Genomic DNA, 23,078 nt, shown 5'->3' on the forward strand with positions numbered 1-23,078 from the left:
TGTCCAGGGTAATACTTTTACATCCCATCTCCAGGGCGACATTTGTACTCAAAATTCCAGTTATTGCATTTCCCATAAAGCAGTGTCTCGCCATGATATTCCTTGGGGGAAGGGAACATTATAAAAACCACACACATTCAGTCAAAGCATACATAATGGTGCAATTTATAAAAATGTAAATTAACCTGAGCGAACACGGTCATACGAAAGGACTAAGATTAAAAGCTCACCTGCCAACTAACACGAGAGGAAAGGTTTTCCACAATAATCCTGTGTTCCGTACGAACTGGAGGTCCATATCTGACAGAGAAAATGTAAAAATCAATGTAACAAGGGTGCCACACAAGTGGAAGGTGGTAATCTGCTGTGCGTCTCCATCAAATTAGCTCCCACCCCTGTTACCTGCTTTCTAAGCCAGCATACAAACAACCATGGAAAAGAACCATCATGTGGAGTCCAGTCTCAAAATTTGCAAGAATTAAACAGATTGGATATTTTCGTGGTTGGCTGTAGTAACACTTATCAGACCGTTCAAGTCATGAAAAGAAAGGTTCAAGTTCAGGAGAGAGAACAATTTTGGAGTAGGTACTGTGAGTTTGAGACATTTCAGAAGCTGGCACAATTAGTTTGTGGCTGAATCTGAACTAGCTGACAGCCTCTCAAAGGTGGGTGGGTTGGTCATATGCCAACTTTGAGGTAGCAACAGATGAACAGAATACCTGCCTACACCTAGCAAGCGTTTCAGGCCTCACCCTGCGGTTAAATTCACTGGCTAGGTGGGTGATACTAAAATGAGCAAGGGAATATTGGCAAGAACCAGGGGAGTAAAAAAAAAAAAAAAAAAAATAGAAAAAAGCAAGAACGAGGACAAAGGGGTGGACAGAAAAAAAGAATCGTGCAGGCAAGAAGCAGTGTGTCCAAAACTTTGAGCGAGTCACTGAGCGGAGGAAAGGAAGAAAAGGAACACATCTGGAGAAAGACAAATATGGAACTGCTGGAGGGAACGTTCCATCAGCAATGCCAACCACAGGAACGCAAAGGGTGGCACCCTTGTGACATAGTGCTGCACAGCCAGCAAGCTCCCGTGACCACCTGCAAGTTCTGTGCAGTGGCAAAGTTCTGCCACCCTGAAAGGAACAGTAGTAGAGGTGAGGAAAAGCCACTCATGGACCTCAGTCTCATGAAAGTTGCAGAGATACTGATCTGCCACAAGCGGATATACGGTGATCAGAGGACGGTAAATTTAGGGAGGCATGAAGAGCACGCTGTGGCCCGGGGTGGGTCAGGTCCAGGGGGCTGCCCCCAGAAGGTGATGTCAGGGAGCACCATCGCACCCCCAGTGAAGGGGCCTATGGGGCCCAAGATCCGTCACACTCCGAGGCCCGCCCGCCCGTCCAGCATCAGTGTCTGCCCGCAGACCAGAATGAAAGGCTGGCCCCTGCGGCAGCACAATAGGGTGATGGCCGGGCGGGGAGCCGGCGAGAGCAGCCGGGGCGGGGACCGGAACCTGAGAATGTCGAGATGAGGCCACCATCAGAGGCAGCGTAGCACTCCCTGGAGCAGCAGGAGAGCCGCAGCTCAAATATGCGCGCTCAGGAGGAAGAGCGCCCCATAATGCCTCGCAGGGCCTGCAAAGAAAAACGGCTTGTTGATGGCATGTCGTGACCCCTGGAAGATGGGGGGGGTCGCCACCATTTGAATGCCAGGGTGCAGTTAGAGCTGCAGGAGCAACGCAGACTCCCATCACAAGTGGAAAGTCCCCATCCGAAGTCTCTGGAGGCTCAAAGGAAATAACCCCTCAAGGGTTCCTCCATGTTTGCAAGCCTACCTAATGTTGGAAATTCCATTCTTCAACTGGGAGCGGATGTTTAGGACTACACTGATGTGTGAGGCTGACCGTGGAGACATCCTCTAGAGGTGGAAAAGTGTAATGCACAGGTGGTGGTGCATTTATGTAATGCGGTTCCTTTTGGGGACTGGAGGTCACATGCAATATAGGAAGTAATAAGTACAGTGGAAATATATTGCCAGGCATCCTAGCCAGGGTGCCGGTTGTAATTGCATAAGCCATGTGATTATAAATGGGATTCATTTTAAGGTCCGTGATTGACTTGCATTATACACGTTAACCGGATATGACAAGCACCCCTCATTCCAAGGTATGCTTAGACCTGTATTCTTCCTACTGCTGCATTAGTTGAACACCCAGACTGTGAACCACTGTGATTAAAGTGTGCATACTGTCAGTATGAGATTCTCTCTCAGGGTTATGCATCACTATGGCAGGGGCTCCCATTATAAATGCATGTTGAAATAGGGTGGACCGCCACTTGGGTGGTGCCAGTGGGAAAGGCCCTCACTCCTGGGTATGGGGCAAGATGTCCATACATGCGAGTGGTGGTACTAGACGCACCCCTCCTGGGGGAGGGGTGGAAATGTTACACAATGTCAAGAAGTATTTCCAACAGCATGTGTATTTGTAAATTGACGCATAGTATTGAGTAAAGTGTGTGTAATAAATGTACACTTCCTTTTAAAAAAGAAAAGTACAGACTTGACAATCAAATATTGAGTGTTATTTCTGCGTACCTGTAAACGGTGATTACTAGCCCACAACACCTCCCTGGGGTAAGCCTTAGACTGCTCTGCAACGCGCCACTCAGTCAAGCACTACAATGGGTGTTTGGTTCCCAGTGAAGGGCAAATTTAGACCCATTTGTGCAGGCCTCACAACTCATGCCTCATTTTCTTACAGCTATCAAAATACACGAGAGAAGGTCATGAGAAACTGATCAAGAATAAACAGACACCATAGCCTGCCACCAACTAAGGTGGACAGGGAGAAATTAATTTGGAAGGATTTTAGGCTGGGGCAGGTGGATGACAGAAAAGTAAGGAAAGCCTGCAACACAAGGTTGGCAGCATGGGTTACTTACATTTACACATTTCCTGCATATCTAAGTTGACAAATGAAGCACAACTGGAGTTATTCTTCCAGCACCCGTTTTATATTTTATTTGTGGGGGCACTATATTTTTCTGGTTTGTACTTTCAGTAATTTAGCAGCTTACAGTACTACATGCATACTGCGTGGACTTACAAAGTTGGATCGAAGCGCAGTATCTTACAAATGTGCGTCACCAGCTCAAAGCAGGCATGCTGCTAAAACTGCTCAACTTTCCACAGGGAACTTTTACACTCGAGCCAGGCAGTTAATTCACTTCAATATCACCAGCACAAAGCTAGCTCTGGAAGGGGCAGAGCACCATACACAGAGAATAGACACGGAGACCGCCCACACAGTGACCAGGATTACGGGCGGGGGGGGGGGGGGGGGGGGGGGGGTGAGGGGGCTTAGTTTGATTTTTTTCCCTGGGTTAGAAAAAGGTGGAGGAGGACTCAGTACAGTCTGGGAGCATAAATGGAGGGTGCTTGCTTGAGACGTTTCTATTATAGAAACAGATGGAGCTGGACAGCATGTCTAATCACGGATCCCTTTACGACAATGCTTCGCCGAGCATGCAGTAAGGTTTAGAAGTAGGCAGATTTGCAGGATGGACATCTGTGGGTTAAAGAACAACGAGTTTGCAACGTCTGCAAAGGAAAGCAAAACGGCCATTAGAGTCCAAGCCAGGCGATGGGTTTGGTCGAGTGCACAGTGAGTCCAATGAAATTTAGACACCCGAGTAGAGTTTTTTGGGTTGGATTGACCGATGTAAGAAGGGGCGGGGGGAGAACTCATGACTGCCTAGCCAGCTTGGTGATGATTGAAAGAAGAAATGGTATGAGGCTAAAGCCATAATAAAATGGTGGATGAGATTTAGTGGTGTGTACCATGCTCAAGTTTAGAGTCTTGATAGTAGACTTGGATTAAAGCTCCTAAAGGAGAACTGTGGCAATGGTGCAAATGACAGCAAAGCCTTTGTTCACATGCAGAACCAGACTTAGGAGGATGGGGTGATTGACAATGGGAGATTTGTGGAGACTGGATTGCCGATGTTCGCATGCATGTTTCCAGACTTGGAGAGACCATAGCGGAACTACAATGCAATAGTGCTCCATTTCTCGTCACCAAAATAGGAGACCACTCTAGGAGCACTGTAATCACTTAATAAGGTCATTCAGACTAAAATGGAGCAGACAAGATCCTTTTAACTGTGCAAATTTACGTAACATTTAATATAATTGAACCAAGTCTACTGAACTTTAAACAAAAATGGAAGCTTAGAGTGTGGCTGCACCATATTTAGATTGAAAAGGAAAACAAAGATTACCTGGGCGCATTACTGCGGGACTGACGATAGCCGAATCTTGATGGGAACCTGCCACCCATTCCTCCTCCTCCACCTCCACCACCACCTCCTCCTCCACCACCACCACCTCCACCGCCGAAGCCACCTCTCCCTCTACGATTCCTGGCATGCTCAATCGTTACCCTAACAAAAAATATAACAGAATTTATCATCCTTAAAATGTGTTTAGTATAAACAGCGACGTGAGTAAAACATACAGGCAGCAGAAACGTTAGCTAGAGGACTCAAGGGCACTGCCCAGTTTTAACAGATCAGAGGCAAAGTCTTTCCATGAGTCCACATGGATACCCCCTTCATGAAAAAGGCACATTCCTTAATATTTGCTCTGCACTCCTATGCGGACATTTCGCCCATATTTCCTGGCACACCAAAGCCCACCCACCATTTCAATATTGGATAAATTCTTATGCAGCTGATCTGCTAAAAACAAAACAAATCTAATCTGAATCGCATCACCTAAATCTCAAATCAGTATTTAGTCCCCCCCCCCCCCCAAGCGGTTTCCTAGTGCAATAGTAAAGATATTTCAAATTCAAAGTATTAGCAAACAACTGTTTCATTAAGCGCTTCTATCAATACTTTACATGCGTCCCACAGTGAAGAGTATTTCTATCTTTGAAATTCGCTTAGGTCCCTTCAGAGGTAACTTTAATTGCTTTGTCCCCCCCTTCCCCTAGCGCACCCCCTCCCATCCACTGCCCTTCATCTGTATGTAATTCACATCCATCCAGATGCTCAAATGTCACCCACCCAGGGTTTCAATGTCGGAATTTGGCGAAAACGTTAACTTATGCTGTGGTCAAATATACACTGCAGTATAGACTGATTTTTCAACGATAAGCCATACACATGGCAATACAGGGTAGGGGATCCTTACAAGATAAAAATTCCATATGAGCACCGATCAAGAAGAAAAATGTAAGCTTCATCTTACGAGATCAAACTTAAGGCAACACATCACCCAAAACTGCCGAAAGAATATATTCGTACTTACAACTATGGTATCACAGTAAAAAAAGGAAAGGCACTCTTGGGAACAAAAGAGATGGTGGCAACCAGTGTGGTACAAGTGAAGAACTATTTACCTTTCGCTGCATAGCTCTTTGCCATTAAGTTCGTAGACTGCATCTTCAGCATCTCGGTGGTCTTCAAATTCCTAAAAGACCAACAGGAAAAACAAAGCCGAAATTAAAAGCACAATTAGCTGCCTCCTACAAAAGTGTGCTGATACAAATGGTCAAATGATACATTTCCATGCATCTGCGCCCAGAAAGTTAATGTACTGAAGCAACATTACTTTGGTAGTAGGTTAGATGACCAACAGAGACAGACGAACGATGTACAGGGTCAAAGGCAAAGAAACAGTCAACATAATAGGACGGCTAGCTAGTTGTAGACTGTTGCTGCATCATAATGGTGTTCTTTAAAGAGAAGTCTTACATTTTTCAGAAACTGGGGGTTTGGGACATTCCTAATTGATAGAGATACTGTTCTATTCTCATGGTGTCCTTGCTGCAGGTGTTACAAGTCCCTAGCTTCAGTACACATCAGCCAAGGGAGTAGGATGTGCCTATCCCAATGGCTTTGTAGATGAAGCAGATGGTGCAGGCCAGCAAGGGGATCTAGTGGAGTTCCATCAGGGTGGTGGTGATGTGGCCATTACTTTTCAGGACCTGAGACCTGCTAAGCCACGCAGGATGCCCTCAAGTAGAGGATGGTGTGGAGTCTTGGAGACCATGGTAGTTCCATTGTCCAGTTACCAGAGCAGGAATGCTTCAACAGTTTTCTGGAAAAAAATGACTTCACTTTAAGGAGAGATTGCTCTGATCGTTGTCCAGGGTGAATCCAGGTGACTGATGAAACACTTAACAACTTTTGTGGTAAAGTCAGACTAAATATATTCACAACTTTAAATTCAGACCTAACCCTAAATCAGTCTAAATAGGAGTTCTACGCAAACATCTTAAAATGCAGCATAAACAAAAGATGCACATTAAAACAAACATTTCAATATACAGTCAAAATACATAACAAATTGCAGCAGGTACACAATTAAACAGACCATAAAACAGACCATGTAATTTCTGCTCATTAGCAATGAGACGTACAATAAGGTTTCATAAATAACGTAAAACTCTGGCTCCCCAAACTACTAAGTTGGGACAAATGTATAAGATTGCATGTTACATATTAAAATCCATTTACAAAACTATCTTGGCCTTAATTACCAGTTAGAAGCTACTGACAACAACATGCAACCTCCACCGATGGATAGTCAACTGCGCCAACACAGTGGCACCCCTCCAGAAAAGACCAGGCAAACACTTCAAGGCAGCCAGTTGGTTCACTCCCACCCTCCACGATTCCAGACGCACCTGCAGATGTCTCAAGGAGATGGAGGCACAACAAAACCCCAGAAACTCATGCCACCTCCAAATCTGCTATCAACGCTCACTACCTCCTCCTGAAAACCACTTAGAAAACAGCCCTCCAAAACAGAATCAATACCAACAGCAAAGAACTCTACCGATGTCAAGGATTTCACCAGGCCCGATGAAGACCTCAGACGTGCCAATCCTGCTTCCGAAGCAGCTACAGCACTCCTCGCAACTACAGATGACACCCGCTCCTTCCCTCACCCTACTAGACCCCCTCGGCCAGCTTTGACACAGTCTCCCACCGCACCCTAGTCACATGACGCCAGCATAAGCGACATGGCTTTGGGCTGGATCCGCTCCTTACTCACTGGCCCAGTGAGTCAGACTACCACTGTTCCTCTCAGAACCCAAGGAGATCAGCTTGGAGTACACCAGGGTTCACCCCTGAGCCCCAACCTCTTCACCATCTATGTGCCCCCCCGGCCTCACATCCATCGTCCGAAGCCACGGACTCAAAATGACAGTGTAATGAAGACCGTTGCTACCTGGATGAAAGACAGCTGCCTCAAGCTCAACTCGGACAAGACTGAAGTACTCATCCTGGGACACACCCCTTTAGCCTCATCACCAGCAGACTACTATGGCAACGCACTCTATGCTAGCGTCATCCAGAAACCGCTCCGGAAACTACAGAACTTCCAAAACGCTGCAGCCAGACTGGTCCTCAACATCCCCCGCTGCAGCCACATCACGCAACACCGATAATTCCACTGGCTCCCAGTCAACAAGAGGGTCACTTTCCAGCTCCTCACGCACACCTACAAAGCTCTAAACTACGATGGACCAGAATACTTGAACCACTGCGTCACATTCCACTCATCCGCCAGACAACTCCGATTCTCCTAACTTGTCTGTCCCCAGAATCCACAAGACCAGAACTGGAGGGAGGAAGTTCTACCTCGTTGCAAAGACCTGGACACCCTGCCCCGGCACCTCGGGCAATCTGCATTGCTGACCAAATTTAGCAAGGACCTCAAAACATGGCTCTTCAAATGATCCTCCACCCAGTCCGACCACCAGCATCCCTCCCCCAGTTCTGTGCAAGTAAAATTAATAGGCTAGTTATCCCTTAACTCTTAGCACCATTTCAGAGGAAGTTCTGACATGTATAGGAATGACTCTGCAGGCCCAAGCCACAGAAGAGCATACAACATAGAATTTCTTGGTAAAGAAGTGTTTTGTCTTCGCGTTTGTTAACGACAGCTATTGTTGCATGGAACACTTTTTTTTTTTTTTTTTTAAACAGTCACAATGGCTGATTTCTCCCGTTGTAAAATGCTTTGGCCAAGAGATGCCAACTGAAATTGTCTGTGAAATGAAAGCCTAAGTATTTACGTGAGTACTTACTCAAAGGATATTCGAGAGAAGAAAAAGAAGTGTTTTTTCCTCCCCATGGACTGGGGAAAAATAAATAAAACCATAGCTTTAATATTTTATACTTTTATTTACCATTGCTTTAAAATAACTTTTCCCAAAAACAAGTTCTAGTCCACCTGGCTAAAAGCAGTCCAGAACCAGACAAAGCAGCAACAGTTTACCCTCCTACTGCAATGGACCTCCTGGCAAATGGTAAGAGAACCAAGCAGCAGTCTATACAGAATGGTGCTCTTAAAACCAGTATTGCTCTAGTGGAATGCTATAAACGCTAAACAGATGACATGCACTTTCCTACAAAATTACATGAGGTTTTTTTCCCCTTAGTTACAAATCAGAGTTGGGACCGTTAACTAAAGAAAATATTTGAACAAAAGTTGTGTTTTAAATCAGGCAGGTGCAGTGGCAACATTAGGGTGGCGAAGCAACATGGGGAATGCTAAAGAAAACAGGAGGGGCGCTACAACAATATGGGGGAGAGGATGCAAAGGGGGTGAGTGAAAGCAGCAGAGGGGTTGGAGAATGCAAAATGGGCAGGGGGGGGGGGGGGGGGACCACCACACGGGCGAGAAGAGGAATGGAATAGCAATCAAGCAACATGAGTGCATAGGGAGAGAAGTACTCGTGAGGCGGCTCTAACACACACAATGCTCCATAGGAGAAACAAACAAGTCAGAATCGGGGCAACCAATAGGAAATGGGAAAAGGAGATGCACCCCTATTCAGCAGGACAGGGATTGTTTTTTTTTTTTTAGTAGCAGCAGGGGCTCTGTACTCGTTGTGGGGCTTTAATACACGGCTGAGGTTCTCAAAGTCAACCGTCACGTTTCATAAGTTGGATGGGTATCTAGTGTTACTCCAGCACGTGCATTATCTGCTCGCTTCATGGACCTCCTGTAGCAAAAGGAGACTGTTCTTGCATTTTCTCTATGAATTTCAGGATAGTTCACAAAACAAACAGTGCAAAATTCAGATTGGTCAAACAAACAGCTTACCACAAAACCGAAACCGTTTTTAAGATTAATCTCTCTAATGCGTCCATATCCTTTGAAGAATTTCTCCACATCCCGCTCCCGGGCATGAGGACTCAGGCGCCCAACAAAGACACGGCAGCCACTCATTTTGCCCTAGAAGAACCTGTAAAAACAGTTTACTGGTTAGTGTATAGAGTACAGTAGGTCACATTCAATACGACAAAGATTAAAGTACAATGAACTATACTCATAACTGTTGGTCTGAGAGAACATGTGCATTAGCACTGGGCAGATTAGGAGATACAAAAATATTGCAACTCCACAGCACTGAAAAAAAATTGGCACTACATTACATGCCAGCAGTATGAAGTTTGACAGGAAAACAAATTCAGGGCTACGTTTAACACAAAGTACGCAGCTAAACAGAATCTCTATTATAAAAGCAGACTCTAGGTAAGCCAACGTTCTTTGATAAGCATTAGCACAGTGCCATTTTGCTGCTGTGCATATAGGTGGTCATGATTTAGCTTAGCTCAAATTGCACCAATACCCTAAAGCTCATCCACAATGCTTATTATTGTACGGTAATTTTAAATTATAATGTACGCATACATGTTAAATTTATTAACAATGAATGAATATTAGTCATAAAGATCGAAATTTGCCCAAGCGTGTCAAGGCACTACGGATAGAGCGGGAGGTCTGGGAAAGCACGGTAAAGGGTCTAGCAGTTAATAGTGAAGAGCCAGGTTTTTCAATACCTTGCGAAACAGAGGGTGAGAGTTTTGCCCAGAGACTGGTGGGGGAGAGAGAATTCTAGAGCTTGGAGGCAGCAACAGAAGAGGCTCTCCCGAACTTAGGAACTACCAACCAGTCTTTGATGGCCGACCGCAGATGTTTGGTAGGAGCATACAGTCGGAAGAGCTGTTTAACACCTTCGGGCCAGTGTTGTGCAGAGCCTTATGGACAAGGCACAGGGCCTTGAACAGAATTTTTTTCTCTAAGGGAAGCCAGTGCAGCTTACGAAAGGAAGCAGAGACTGGGTGGAATTTGGGAAGATCCATTACAAACCTGGCCGCTGCATTCTGTACAAGCTGCAATTTGTGGTGAAAACCTTATTGATGTTCAGGTAAAGGGAATTACAATAACCCAATCTGGACAAAACCAGGGCCACCACTGCCTGCTTTCGGGAGGAAAAGGAGAGACATGGAAAGATATTCCTCATAATCCGGATACTACCAAAACAGGTAGAGACCGTTCTATTGATCTGGGGGTTAAAAGAGCTGTCAATGACACAAAGACTCTTGGTTGCTGAGGCAGGACAGGGACATGCGCCGAGCATTTCAGGCCACCAGGAGTGGGACGATATAGATTGTTGGTTGCCAAATATCATGACTTCTGTTTTGTTCCCATTGAGTTGCAGGTAGTGGTCTACCATCCAGGAGGCCATAGCCTGCATGAAGCTCTTAAAAATGTGCAGCGGACACCTCAATGCTATTGGTAATAGACAATATCAATTTGTGTGTCATCCAGATAGGACAGCGACTCCAGCCTAAGAGATCTGATAAACTTGGCCAGAGGAGCGACAGATGTTAAACAGGGTTGGACTAAATGATGAACCCTGTGGGACTCCGCAAAAGGTACGAGTGGCGTCAGATAGAAGTGATCCAGTTTTAATTTTTGTGACCGATCCGTAAGAAAGGAGGACAGAGGCATCAAAGTGGAGCCCGTGACCACAATTTCTTTGAGACGACCAACCAGGCCTCGTAGGAGAGATGGTATCAAAAGCCAGTTAGGTCTATGAGAATTAAGAGGCATACCCAGCATCTACTTGAATACGCAAGTCATTTATAGCAGAAGTTAAGGCAGTTTCGGGCTATGGCCACTTCTGAACCCATGCTGGGAGCCATCAAGCAGACTGTTACTCCAGATAGGAGCCATGATGGAAATTTAGATGCTTCTCCAAGATATTTGCAGGCACTGGTAGCAAAGAGATCGGCAGATCGTTTTTCAGTTCAGAGGGATCCAAAGTGGCTTTTTAGGTCTCGCCTGCGAACGCAGCGGAAGCGCTGCTGTCGCAAGCGAGATCTATTGTTGCTGACTTGCCTCGGAAGTGGGACAGGAGATGTGCACGCGCAGGCTCTTGGCGGATTTGAGTTTGTGTACGCGCCTACAGCCACGCGGCGTGCACATCTCCTGTCACCCTTCCCTCGCAAGCCAGCATGCATTTTCACTTTCGGATATGCCTGTCTACTCCAACCACGAGACTACACGCCCTCCGTCAACAATTACACACCTATTAACCGGTTTCTGCCTGGTCCGAGGCCCTGTGAAAGTTGAGGACCCCCCCCCCCCCCCCCCCCTCAAATATTGTCCCAAAATCTCTTAACAGCCCCCACTACCCCTTACCACAGGTTTCGGACACTCCCCGCACCAGGTAGCCATGCCCCTATACCACCACCGGACGACAAGGCGTCGGGGGGGGGGGGGGGGGGGGAGAGTCGTTACCGGGGCCGCGGCACGTGCCGCCGCCTCACCCCCAGGGATCGTGCGCTTCTTACCTGGGGGCGTAGGGTGTTCGCCGTGTCACCCCTCCGGTCTCCGTACTGCCGTAGCTCCGGTGCTCGCGGCTAACTGCAGGTGGCGGCTACTGCCGGTGCTACTGCTCCGCTCCTATCCGGTTCCGTTAAAGGGTCACATGACCATCGGCGGCAGGGCCCCTTGTGCAGCAGCAGCTCCTCTCCCGCCGGGAGACAGGGCTGGCGGCGAAAGGATGTGGCGGCAATCACCCCTCCCCCTCCTCTAGCGGCACCATCCCCGCCAGCAGCGCACTCACAACACATACCGCCTGCACTCAGCCCGTGTGGCGATCACACGAGGCGCCCTCTCAGCCGCACTCACCGGTTTAAACCCCATACACGCCCTTCAGAATAGAAGACCTATTAAGCCACAGGCCCGAGCGCGAACTACAATTAGTTGTATTTGAATAAAAATTCAATAAAATATTTTGAACACAGAAAATACAATTCAAATGTAATTTGCCATTTTGTTGTGGTGGTTTTTTTTAATATATATTTTTTAGGTGGGCAATATCAGTTTGACTCCTGGGGAAACTTGATACCAGGTTGCACGTAGGAAATGGCTTCATGTTAGTCTCACGTACTCCTGCGCACTGGTGTTTGCTTTTCCTGTTCACGGCACGCTCTCTCTTTCTCCCTCCATCACGGCCCTTTCTAAAGCTCATCAAACCCAATGTTGCTATACGCAGCTACTGTCTATGCTTTATGCCGCTACATTGCTCCCTATTTCCCTATCCTTACAGCCTTTCACACTCCATTCGGCATTAAAGCCAACAATTGTACTGCATATGTTAAACTCAAAATACCCAATGCCTACAACACACAAAAAACATTTCCAATGCAATAGGTCTTGCATTTGAGAGACATTGACCTATTGGCATTCTAAATACCAAGAACTTTTATTTATGTTTATAAAAACCTGCAATCACATAAATATGCACTTTGTACTTCTAGTCCTTGCTTACAAAATGCGCAGCCGCCAGTAAAACAGACAGTTTCTAACCACCTTGCTTCTCTTAAGCAACTATTACTATAACTACAAAGTGTGTGTTTATGCACTCATTGCAGGCTTTTAAAACACATAAAAAAAGGCATCATTTACAATGCAAAGAACTCAAACTCTCGCAAGTGCGAGACCTATTGCATTGCAAATGCTTGTTTTTTTTTAGTAGCGGTTGGACCACTGCTGTTTTCCATGTGAGAGGGTACTGCCCCAATGAGAAATTAAGGAAAATATTCACTGCAAGGATCCCAACACGAGCCTCTAATGTTGAAGTATATAACCACTTCAGTACAGCTTTGCCCTTTACAAAATCTTCACAAAACTTTTAAATAGGTCCATGTTTAGTTCTGATAACTGACATTAATCTCTTACAGTGGGGCTTGCATTGCGTCCACTTCAGAGCTCTTAGCCACATCTCAAACACCACCATAGCTTGATGCAAAAGACATTCAGCAGTTCTCAGCTTCCTGAACCTGGAAGAAAATCCTCGAGTAATGCAAACAAGGAGCCTGCCAAACTCAAGTCATTGGTCAAGCAAGTCTAGCTCTCAAAATGACAATTAACTTGAAAGATTAGGCGTACAGACAGAAATCTAGAGGTATACATGAAGCAAACCAGAATTCTCCTTAGTGGCAGAGCAGTCCATTACACAAAGTGAGCTGCATCACTCAAAATGCTTTTCTGTGCATTTCTAAGATCAGGAACAATCAGCAGACATTAAACATCAAGCTTTGCTAAGAAAAATATGGTACGTATGTAAATTGCACATTAAGTCTTTAAATGTCAGGAACCTCAGAGTGCCAAGCAATGTCAAACCAATATGCTGCGATGAGGCGTCGAGCCCAATATGATGCATTTCAAGAGGCTATTTACAGAAACCCAAATAGCATGCCTCAATCAGTTCCACCTATGAGTATATGACTAAACTTCCCTATAAACTGAGCTTGGAAGGGGTTTAGGGCAAAAGGCTAGGATTCAAGCGTGACAGGTAGGCGATTACAATAGAGCATTCTAGAGCACATCAGCTTAACGCTGGAACACTATCCGGCTAATCGATGCGATTTCTAGAGCGAAGAAATACCCATCTTACAACAGTATCTGACTCAACATCGGGGGGCGCGCACTACCTAGTTTAAACATGTTCAAAACCAATGAAGGGTCGTTGACGTGAGCAAACCCATGGTGCAAGGCGGTGCAATGGTAAATGACTAAGGTGAGTGCTTGTGGGAATAGTGCAAACCAGAGCCATTATCAGTCCCCTACGATCTAAAGTGCCATGTAGTTTTTACAGTACCAATGCACGACGCTTTCAGAAGGGGGGGAACCACCAATGTTCATTGTGGGTCATTTGCTAATGAGCATCGGCAAAGTCAATCACCTAGTTAGCCAATGCTAAGCAGCACCAGTTAAAAAAATGCTTTGATAATGCTGTGCACAATAGTACAATGGTTTTAAATAATTTTAAAAAGTAGCGATGTTAATTGTCTGGAGATATATGGTCTGCCTACATTGCAAAACCTATATGGCCTGGTCTATCGTGAGCTAGTTAAAGAAATCAAGAGACCTGTAGTGCTTGGTGCCACTGTTCATATTGAGGATAGGGCTTACAGCCATCTCTAAAGTTAACAACCCTACTCAACTTAGAATAATCCTCTAGTGTTTACGGATACACTCAAATATTGGATACACATGGAAAGGGCATTGCTAGGAAGGAATCCTTGGAATTTAAGCTGGGTAGACAAAAACACAGGGAAAAAGTAATGTCTTGGACACCACAGCCCTGGATAGAGGTCCAGGATATTTCCAAGAACACTAGGCCTTTTGAAGAGACTCGGATTTCCAAGCGACCATGTATGTACAAAAATCAAATTAAGTTATTTTTTATATCATTTTAGTAAAACCAAGAGGCTTGGTTAACGCTAGACCAAAAACAAGTGTCTAGAAACAACAACTTCTGGTCTCAAAAAACACACTTAACCATTGTAGTCTACAGCACTGCATGTTGTGTGCCTTTTGAAAGAACAAAGATGCTCGCAGAGTGAAGTGAACCAATGACTGATGTGGGCTGATCCACCGCCCCATGCTGCTTGCTGTAGAGGACAGAATAAAACTAGACTGAAAACGCCAATGGCGTTCAGTCCTTATAAGCGTGTGTAATTGTATGCATGAATAAAATCACAGATCTTGCTAACGCACATCACTAAATCCCTGAAACAAGGGCTCTGGGGAAGCTACAATCCGGGGAGTTAAATTCGAGAGCAAGCAAAGTCCAATATCGCAGCTGTTAATTAACTGGACGTCAAGAGCAGGAGAACCGAGTCCAAGTCAATAGACAAGCGGGAGTTGGGCTATGAAATCAAGGTCGTTAACAAGAAGTATATGTTCCATGGGAGACTTGTTACAAAGCGCATTCTGGTTTTCAGTTTCCTGTGTGCATAGGCGGAGGGAGAGATCTTATGTTTCTAACAAGTTCTCCGCGGCGGTAGTAACATTACCAAACCTGGTATTTCTGCTTAGAAAAAAACCAAATCTGTATTCTGCAAATAATTGCCATTTTCTCCCATAAGAAAAAATATTAATTTCCCAAAGGATATTTTCAGTAGTTTGTTAAAAACAAAAATTAGCGAACCAATCACTTGACACAAAAAAAAAAACCCAACAGCTGCATAAGAAGCACGTCTTGAAATGTTGACACCGGAGAAGGAAATTAAGAGTTTGCGCAAAAGCCTACATCGTTATTAAGGGTCGCCCGAGGCAAGACTGGACACATCGGATCTTTATATATAAAAAAAAAAAAAAAAAAACACAGGATAGGCTTTTGAATTACCGTGTGCACACATAATACAGGTCAGTTGAATTGGGCGCTATCCAGTTTGGTAAGCACGCTTCTTCATACTTTTTTGGGGTAATGTGGTATCCACGAGAGATCGGGTGTTGCTTGGCCACAACATGTATTTTTCCATAAGTGCTCAGGAACGGGGCGATCGCCTGGAGGGTGTCCCTTTACCTAGATGCCAATACTATTTATGAAAGCGGGGCATGTTTCCGAAACTGGACTTTGAATCCGGGGAAGCACTTCCGAGTTGAACAAAAGATATATAGTCATGGGCTAATAAACAGGTACAGGCAACGAGACCATGCTCCAGGGAAAGACTCGTTGTTTTTTCCCGGCTACCAGACTACATGTGGCGCAGCGCGTCCTTTGAAAGACCATGCAGTGAGTGGATTGGCTGCGAGCTGAGGACTACTTCTACAATTTAGCAGGCTTCAACTTCTGGAGAAAATTAATCTCTACTGGCGTCTACGAAACTGCTTTCGGAACACTCTTCGCCTAAGTAACACTACATACGTTTCATGTCTGAGGTCCATCGACCCAGCTGTGTTGGCAGCAACACTCACCACACCGCATGTCGCTAGTGTTGCTAACAAGTTACTTTCAAATCCCCACACAATTTCCAAGATGAGAAAATCAATACAAATTCAACTAGATGCAACCAAAATATCTTAACTGTTTACACACGAGTTTTAGCTCGCCACGTTATTTGGATGGATTATCTACCTCAAAAGGGTTGGGGAAACATGGGAACGACAACCGCAGACACATGGACGAAGTGTGGCTAAAAACTGGCTGTCAGACTCCTGCCTTCAAGAAAGAAAAGGCGTGAATGAAAGGAAAAGAGGAATTTGAGTAACAGACTGGGAAAAAAATAAGAAAGGAAAGAAGGCTATAAAAAAAACATTGCAAGAGCTGCATATTAAACATGATAAAGCCTGGTTTTCTTCCTGGGCAATGTTTACTAAAGAACCACTGATGAAATTGATTACAGAACAAACATGTTAAGAATTGCCAGCTCATGAATCCACAACAGCACTTGCAGGAGACTGGAACCGACCAAGTGCGGAACGTGGCCTATGCTCACATCTGGTATGAAGTGCATTGCTGTCAAATGAGACTCTAAACACAAAGGCAACATCAAAGCGATAAACAAGGGGGGGGGGGGGGGGGAATAGAAAATTGGCTTAGTTGCGGATGGACTCCGCGTGAAACACAAAATGCAGTCACTCAAAGTGAAGTAATTTGGTGACCCCTGCAAAATGTGAATGACACCAACAGACCAGTGGATGAAGAGAACTGGCTGAAAGCCCCGGTAAAGTATATTGTTCATCTAGGTTTCATTTTTTAGTAATCAAAGGTCTACAGATAAAACTGCACATTGTTGTAACGGCTACGCCATTAAACCTATGAGAAAATCCACTCCACCCTAAATTTCCCACCCATGAACAGGATATTAAGATAAACGAATCCAATTTGTCACACACCAATGGGTAAGATGACAGGCGTGTTAACGATCATCGTTTTGGCAACACTTAAATAGTTTTAGCCTTAATCAATGGCAGGGCATCAGGAGGGATGAGGGCCGTTCAAGTTATGGCGATAAGTTAAAGAGGTGAATCATAGTCAATTTGTATGTAGATGCCGATTACAAACCAAGGAAACTAGTAAAATCGCAGACACTAAACATTTTAGCTTTGGGTTTACTGACCACCTACTCCACACCCACCTTTATAGTATTGAGCAAATTGTGAAAACTTATTTTTATACTAAACTGACAGGGACATAGGCCTCCTAAACATGCGCATAAACAGAGTGCATGATACATGGAGCAATCGAACATATGGTACCACAGCCATCGCTAAGAACCACTTGCAAAATTAGCAATAGTGCTGCACGTAAACAACTAGCCTCACCTTTCCACTGCACCAGTTCTTATCCAGGGACCCCACCACGCCTATTCAGGGGTTCCGTGTCTGTTTAAACGATTAAATAAAATTAGCAGGCTAACAATACATACATGAGACAAATGTCGCATTTAAATTTTTGAGATTGTGTTAATGTAAAGAATTTTGACATGAAGGCTAAAAATAGCAAACAATATAATATGGACGATGGATGCCTCAACTAAAGCAATGGTATGCACCGACACGTTAGGAGCAAAAATGTGAATGTGCCTAGAATCTGGCATATAGCACCTTTAAAGATAAAAGATCACGAATTGCACATTTAAGGTGTATCTTGTTTTCCAGATCAAACTGAAGAAACTGCTTGTGACCCAGGCTTCAAATAGTGATTCAACGTGGACACAGAGAAACCAGAATATTAAGAACCGATTCAACATTCAGATTCAGGCTATCTTTAGCACCACCCTCTATGGGAAATGGGGGGCGGGTCGGTCATAATCTTCTCATGCCACCCTTTCCTCCTTCCAATATTACCCTTGCCCAGTCAACCAAATTCTCTCTAAAGTAGCCAAGCCATCCCCTCCTAACACACGCGCCTTCTTAGATATTCCATCCCTCTACGTCCTTAGATCATTCTCTCACTGCCTCCATTTCCACTCCCATGCCCCCTCCATTTCGCTTTGTTTGTCCTCCATCCTACCTCAAATTGGATTCTCAGGCCTCTCATCTCGCCCCTCCAACCTGGCTCTGTCTTCTCCACGGATCTCGCCCTCCCCTCCAACCCCACGTATGTGCTTTGTCTCTCTTCTCCCGATTATTATTCCTAGGTCATTCGATCGCCCCCACCAAAAAACCTACCCGAGGATGAGAAGCATTTCTGTGCTGCCTTCAGTATAACACGCAACTAATCAAATTTCCACATTAACTGGGCCGTGTGACAGTCCCCACCCATCACCTTCTCGCAAACGTCTGTGATTTCAACCTCCGAGAACCCGAATTTCTCAGCTCTACACCATGAAAGACACGCAACACCTTTTCCACCATCTCCCTCGCACTCGGCAACAGTTCACCCAGAATTTCCGCGTATTTCTACTTGCTCCCCGCCCCTTCTTTCCTCCATGGGCATATATCATCGAACCCACCCATCGGTAGCGGACATCCGGCTTACCGCACCTTGGCCGCCGCTTAGGCAGTCCCTGTCTCACTGCTCTGCGCTTTTCGAACAACTCCTTCCTTCACTTTCAGCTCACAAAATGGCGACTGCTGAACAGAAAGGGGGTAGGATAGCAGCAGCTAGCGGTGACGTAGGCCCGCCGGATATGACGTTTCCTTCAATGGCGACGATGGAAAGGGACTTTTTGACCCTGAAAAGGAACGCGATGCACATATTTTAGTGTTCCTGACGACCTTTCAAATCAATTTTAGCTAAAGCAGAAGTATCTCTAATAAGATAATAAGAAGCAGATACTTCTCGATTTGGTATCAACAACGTATGTTTTTTTAATTTATGAAATATTCAATGTAAACATGTGCACAGAGAAGAATTTCAATTATACATGCAAAACATTATTGTTTTTGATATCCCTTTAATATGAAATGGGGAATTTAAAGATGGCTGCTCCGTTTTCCATATCTAGTGTAACATTGACACATGGTTCTGACGGCTTAAATCTCCTCTGTACGTTTATCTTTTCCATTTATAACAGCTGGACTATATTTAATTATTTGGCTGGACCGGAGGCAAGGGTTGTGTTGTGTCGAAGACCCTAAGCCCTCACTGGTGTAAAGGACAGTCAAAGACAGCGTGCTAGCAGTAAGATGGAGGGAGGGCACTTTTGCCCGACTCCTCCTTTATAATCAGGGTCGCTTGACTGGAGACGTCTGTTGACGATGGATGTGGGGAAAGTGTAGGGCAGCTTTCTAGGGATAAGGGCTGCACATAAGGTCTACCGAGGAGAGAAATAAAACAGGACATTACAGTGACGCTCTCAGTTTCATAGTCAACCAGTGGTAGGCATCTGGACAAACGCCAGCTGCAACAGGATTTCGTCTCTCGAGTTAATAGTTTAACCTGATGTGAGTTAGAGCACACACTGATGTGGGTGAATCTAGTATAGTGTTTCCCAAACTGTGGGTTGCGAAAGTCCAAGTAATAATTAAAGATGCCTTTATTTAATGCATGTTTATATAGCGCAGATTTTACCAAAAGGTGTCAGAGCGCTTCACAATAGAACGAAGTACATTACATGAGGAGATTTACATACTTACACGTTACCGATTCAAACGAAATAGTTGAAGAAGCAAAATCAATCACACAAAAAAACCACACAAGGATTAAGTTAATCCAGGCATAGAATAGATATTTACAACATTGTATCAATTCTGGAAGTGTCATTGGAAGAGAAGAGATTTGAGGTCAGTTTTGAAAGTCCGGGTAGAGGTGGTGGTACGGAGTGAGCTCCAGATTCTAACCGCATTGCCTAAGAACGATTGAGACATCGATCTTCCCCTTTGGAGGTAGGGGGCTCAAGCAGTAATTTTTCAGTATTACGTGAAGGTCTAGAGCCTCCAGAGATTTTAAGTTTATTCACCAGGTATCAAGGGGAGGAAGTGTGCAAGGCTTTGTGGGAGATACAGGCAGTCTTGTAGAGTGACCTTGCTTCGATAGGAAGACATCGAAGAGAGACCAGTACGGGCGTGATGTGAATACTTCTTTTGGCCCCGCAAACAAAATGAGCCGCTGAATGGACTACGGATTTAAGAGGGGAAAGGTGGGATTTGGGGATGCCAGCAAGGAGAGAATTGCAATAGTTCAATCTAGAGAGAACCAGAGATTGGACCAAGGTTTTTAGGTTTTGCTCCGGAAAGAAACGTTGAATCCCCCAGAAAAGGCGCAGTTGGGAACGTGCATTCTTTTCAATAGAATTGATGTGGGTGTGTAGACTGAGCCTTTTGTCAAGTATGACACCAAAGGATTTAGCACTGTCGAGAACTATAGGTTTGTTGTTAAGTAAATTCAGCTTATCCATCCACGATTGAACAGGAGGAGGAGAGAGTGAGAGAGAAGGAGGAATTCAGTTTTGGAAGGATTCAGAATGAGTTAATAAGCTGACATTGATGGAGCAGGGGAAATATAAAAAATGTTTGTACCCCATCGAAATTAATGACCTCATAACTTTAAAAATACTAACTGTTTGAATGCATGTATTAATCAACAAATGCACCCTTAATTAGACACTACACGCGGGAAACTAACTGGCATTGCAAAAATCTAATTTATTTACATATGTGAAATTAAATTAACATAGGTTTGTGATTCGTGTAGAAAGTAGAAGTAAATTGCATGTATTTCATTTGTAGTAAAATTATATTGTGGCAAAGAATGCAGATGGTAAGTAAAATGGCTTTAAATGTCACTTATGCTAGGTAACACCTAACACGGGTCATTAGAATGGTGGGTGGTAAACAGAAAGGCTTATATTCTATGTCTCATTTCTGCTATGTTGTTTTCATATTAGTTCCATTCAGGCCTGCTAGGCCTTGCCTGAAAATGGCTGCTGCAGAGAGACATGATTGCGTGCGCCGAATAAAGATGGCCCCGCGCATGAGCAGAGTGGAAGTTCCAGTCACTAGTGTGTGGCCTATGCCCGGAGTGAGAGATGTCAAGGCCAGTCTGACCTAAAACAAGAGTTGTGCCAAGAGTTCAGCATGAATGCATGGGAATGGATGGGAGACTCGAACTCCAGAAGATAAACTAATTCATGACTGTCGAATAATGTTGCAAATATATTAACAAAGTTAAAGTACATTTGGAGTTGATGAATCACGAGAACTATTGTATGCATTGATTGTTTGCAAAACCGGTTTGAGCGAGGAGGACAATAAGGTGACCATCACCACTCCTCCAATGGACCAATCTGAATGAATGTAGCCCCTAAAAGGTTTCAATTTTGGGTATAGCAAGTTAGAGTAAAGGGTATAAAAGAGCTTGTGCTTACAATGAGGTGCGCGCTTATTCTACATTGATCTATTCAACACGACACGCTGTCTGTTGAGACGATTTTTCCTTCTGATGCTGAAAAAGACTTTGTCAATTTTGGACTTCGAACGTTGATGGGGAAAAGGAATTAGGCCGTCGCGGGATTCTATCTCGGGAGGGATTACGTCCGAGGAGGTTAGAGGGACAGTCAGTCAGTATTGGGAACCTATCCTGTGATCTTCGGTTCATGTTCTGGTGAACCATTCTCGTCATCGCCCTAAGGCCAAGGGTAACGAGTATTTTCCATTTTCTATTTAATCTTTACTTAAATGCTTATGAAATAATGTCTAGAATATTTATCTAATAAAACTTTACTTATTCAATTTATTCAATGAATCTAAATACCATTTCATGCTAACTCAAAATTGAGTCTGTGGTTATTAGAATTAAAAGTTATGATAAATAATTGTTAAAAGGTTTTAAATTGTGATTGAGCTGGACTTAATCGCCATCAACTGATCAACTGATTCCTACTAGTTGGTCCATCGACCGAAATAGCGGAGTACCTTGATTATTAGAACCGACAATTCCCAAATTCCCAAATCAAATATATATAAAGTATATAGTTATTATTTAGGTAAAAATATTACCAAGGTACTCCGTATGTCTTGCAGCTCATCTACTTATCACTGATCCAGAAAACTGAGTGAATGTGTGTTTCGGTGTCATGGGCCCCACCGACGAACGAATGGTGTAAGGGTTTTCTGGGTTGGTGTCGTAAGGAAAGGTTTTTATAATAGCCACGCTACATCAGTTTTCTTGGTAGCGGAGTTATGGTTTCTATAGGTCAGTACAGGGGATTATTGATTATTAATTTCTATGTTTAACACTCCATGTTGAGTTTGGTTACGTTATATGTAGTCGGAATTTTGACACTTCCGGGAAATAGGAAGTGGATATGTGTGACAAGAGAAGTCACATGAAATTGTGCATTGTCTGATTTCAATTTGGTGATAACACAGGACTGTGTTATGTTAGGGAAATTCATGTGTGAATTGCGTTGAGTGAAATAGCAACAGGTTTTCTTGTGAAACTTTGGCCTTAATTCTCAGGAGCAGTAGAGTCTCCACATGTGTTTTATCCCCAGAGAAACGGGTTTACCTCTTGCTTGAGAGAAGGGTAAGGTAGAGGGAAGTGCTACATTTATCGAACGAAACAGTATTCTTGAACGTTTGTATAAACTATCTCTTTTATTTAGAGAAACGGACAGTGGTAATGTGTTTTATGTCGTAATTAACCGATTCTGTCAAATCAACGAGTTATAAAACAGTGCCGATAATTCTGTAAAGGAGGGGTCAGCAGAAGCAGGAGTAGGGCTGACGTTAACTAGAACCGCGCTGGGATTGGTCAGTTGCGGAAGTACAAAGAGTTTTCTGATTGGTACGTTGGTGTGAGTCGCACTGGGATTGGGCAGTTGCAGGAGTAACGTAAAGTTTTCTGCTTTGTGCGTTAGTGTGATTCACGCTGGAATAGGTCAGTGTGAGAGTGACGTAAAGTTTTCTGATTGGTGTGTTAGTGTGATTCGTGCTGGGATAGGACAGAATAGTCAAGCAGATTAAAGGAGAGTTGTGTGAATTCGCTTTGGTAAATAATTGTGAAATATGGCTTATTACGATGG

The 23,078-nt window shown here is 44.3% G+C and overlaps 2 protein-coding genes across 3 annotated transcripts in view; both read right to left on the reverse strand.

Annotated features, from left to right (window-relative positions):
* LOC146799608 (serine/arginine-rich splicing factor 5-like) overlaps positions 1-18,730 on the reverse strand; it is a 41,860-nt gene extending 23,130 nt beyond the window's left edge. Inside the window, exons 1-6 of one of the 2 annotated variants that reach the window (XM_085627177.1) lie at positions 18,595-18,730; positions 17,431-17,490; positions 9,121-9,262; positions 5,399-5,469; positions 4,275-4,436; positions 231-300 (exon numbers count right to left, since the gene is read on the reverse strand). In XM_085627177.1, the coding sequence (XP_085483303.1) occupies positions 231-300; positions 4,275-4,436; positions 5,399-5,469; positions 9,121-9,246 (429 nt within the window). In that variant the 5' untranslated portion in view covers positions 9,247-9,262; positions 17,431-17,490; positions 18,595-18,730. The remainder of the gene's footprint in view (positions 1-230; positions 301-4,274; positions 4,437-5,398; positions 5,470-9,120; positions 9,263-17,430; positions 17,491-18,594) is intronic. The other variant, XM_085627178.1, reaches the window with a different exon arrangement.
* The window catches only part of LOC146799603 (uncharacterized), an 889,638-nt gene that overhangs the window by 780,572 nt on the left and 85,988 nt on the right, over positions 1-23,078 (reverse strand). The window lies entirely within an intron of this gene.

This window comes from Triturus cristatus, chromosome 9 (assembly GCF_964204655.1).
Source record: "Triturus cristatus chromosome 9, aTriCri1.1, whole genome shotgun sequence".
In the NCBI taxonomy this organism is placed as follows: domain Eukaryota; kingdom Metazoa; phylum Chordata; class Amphibia; order Caudata; family Salamandridae; genus Triturus; species Triturus cristatus.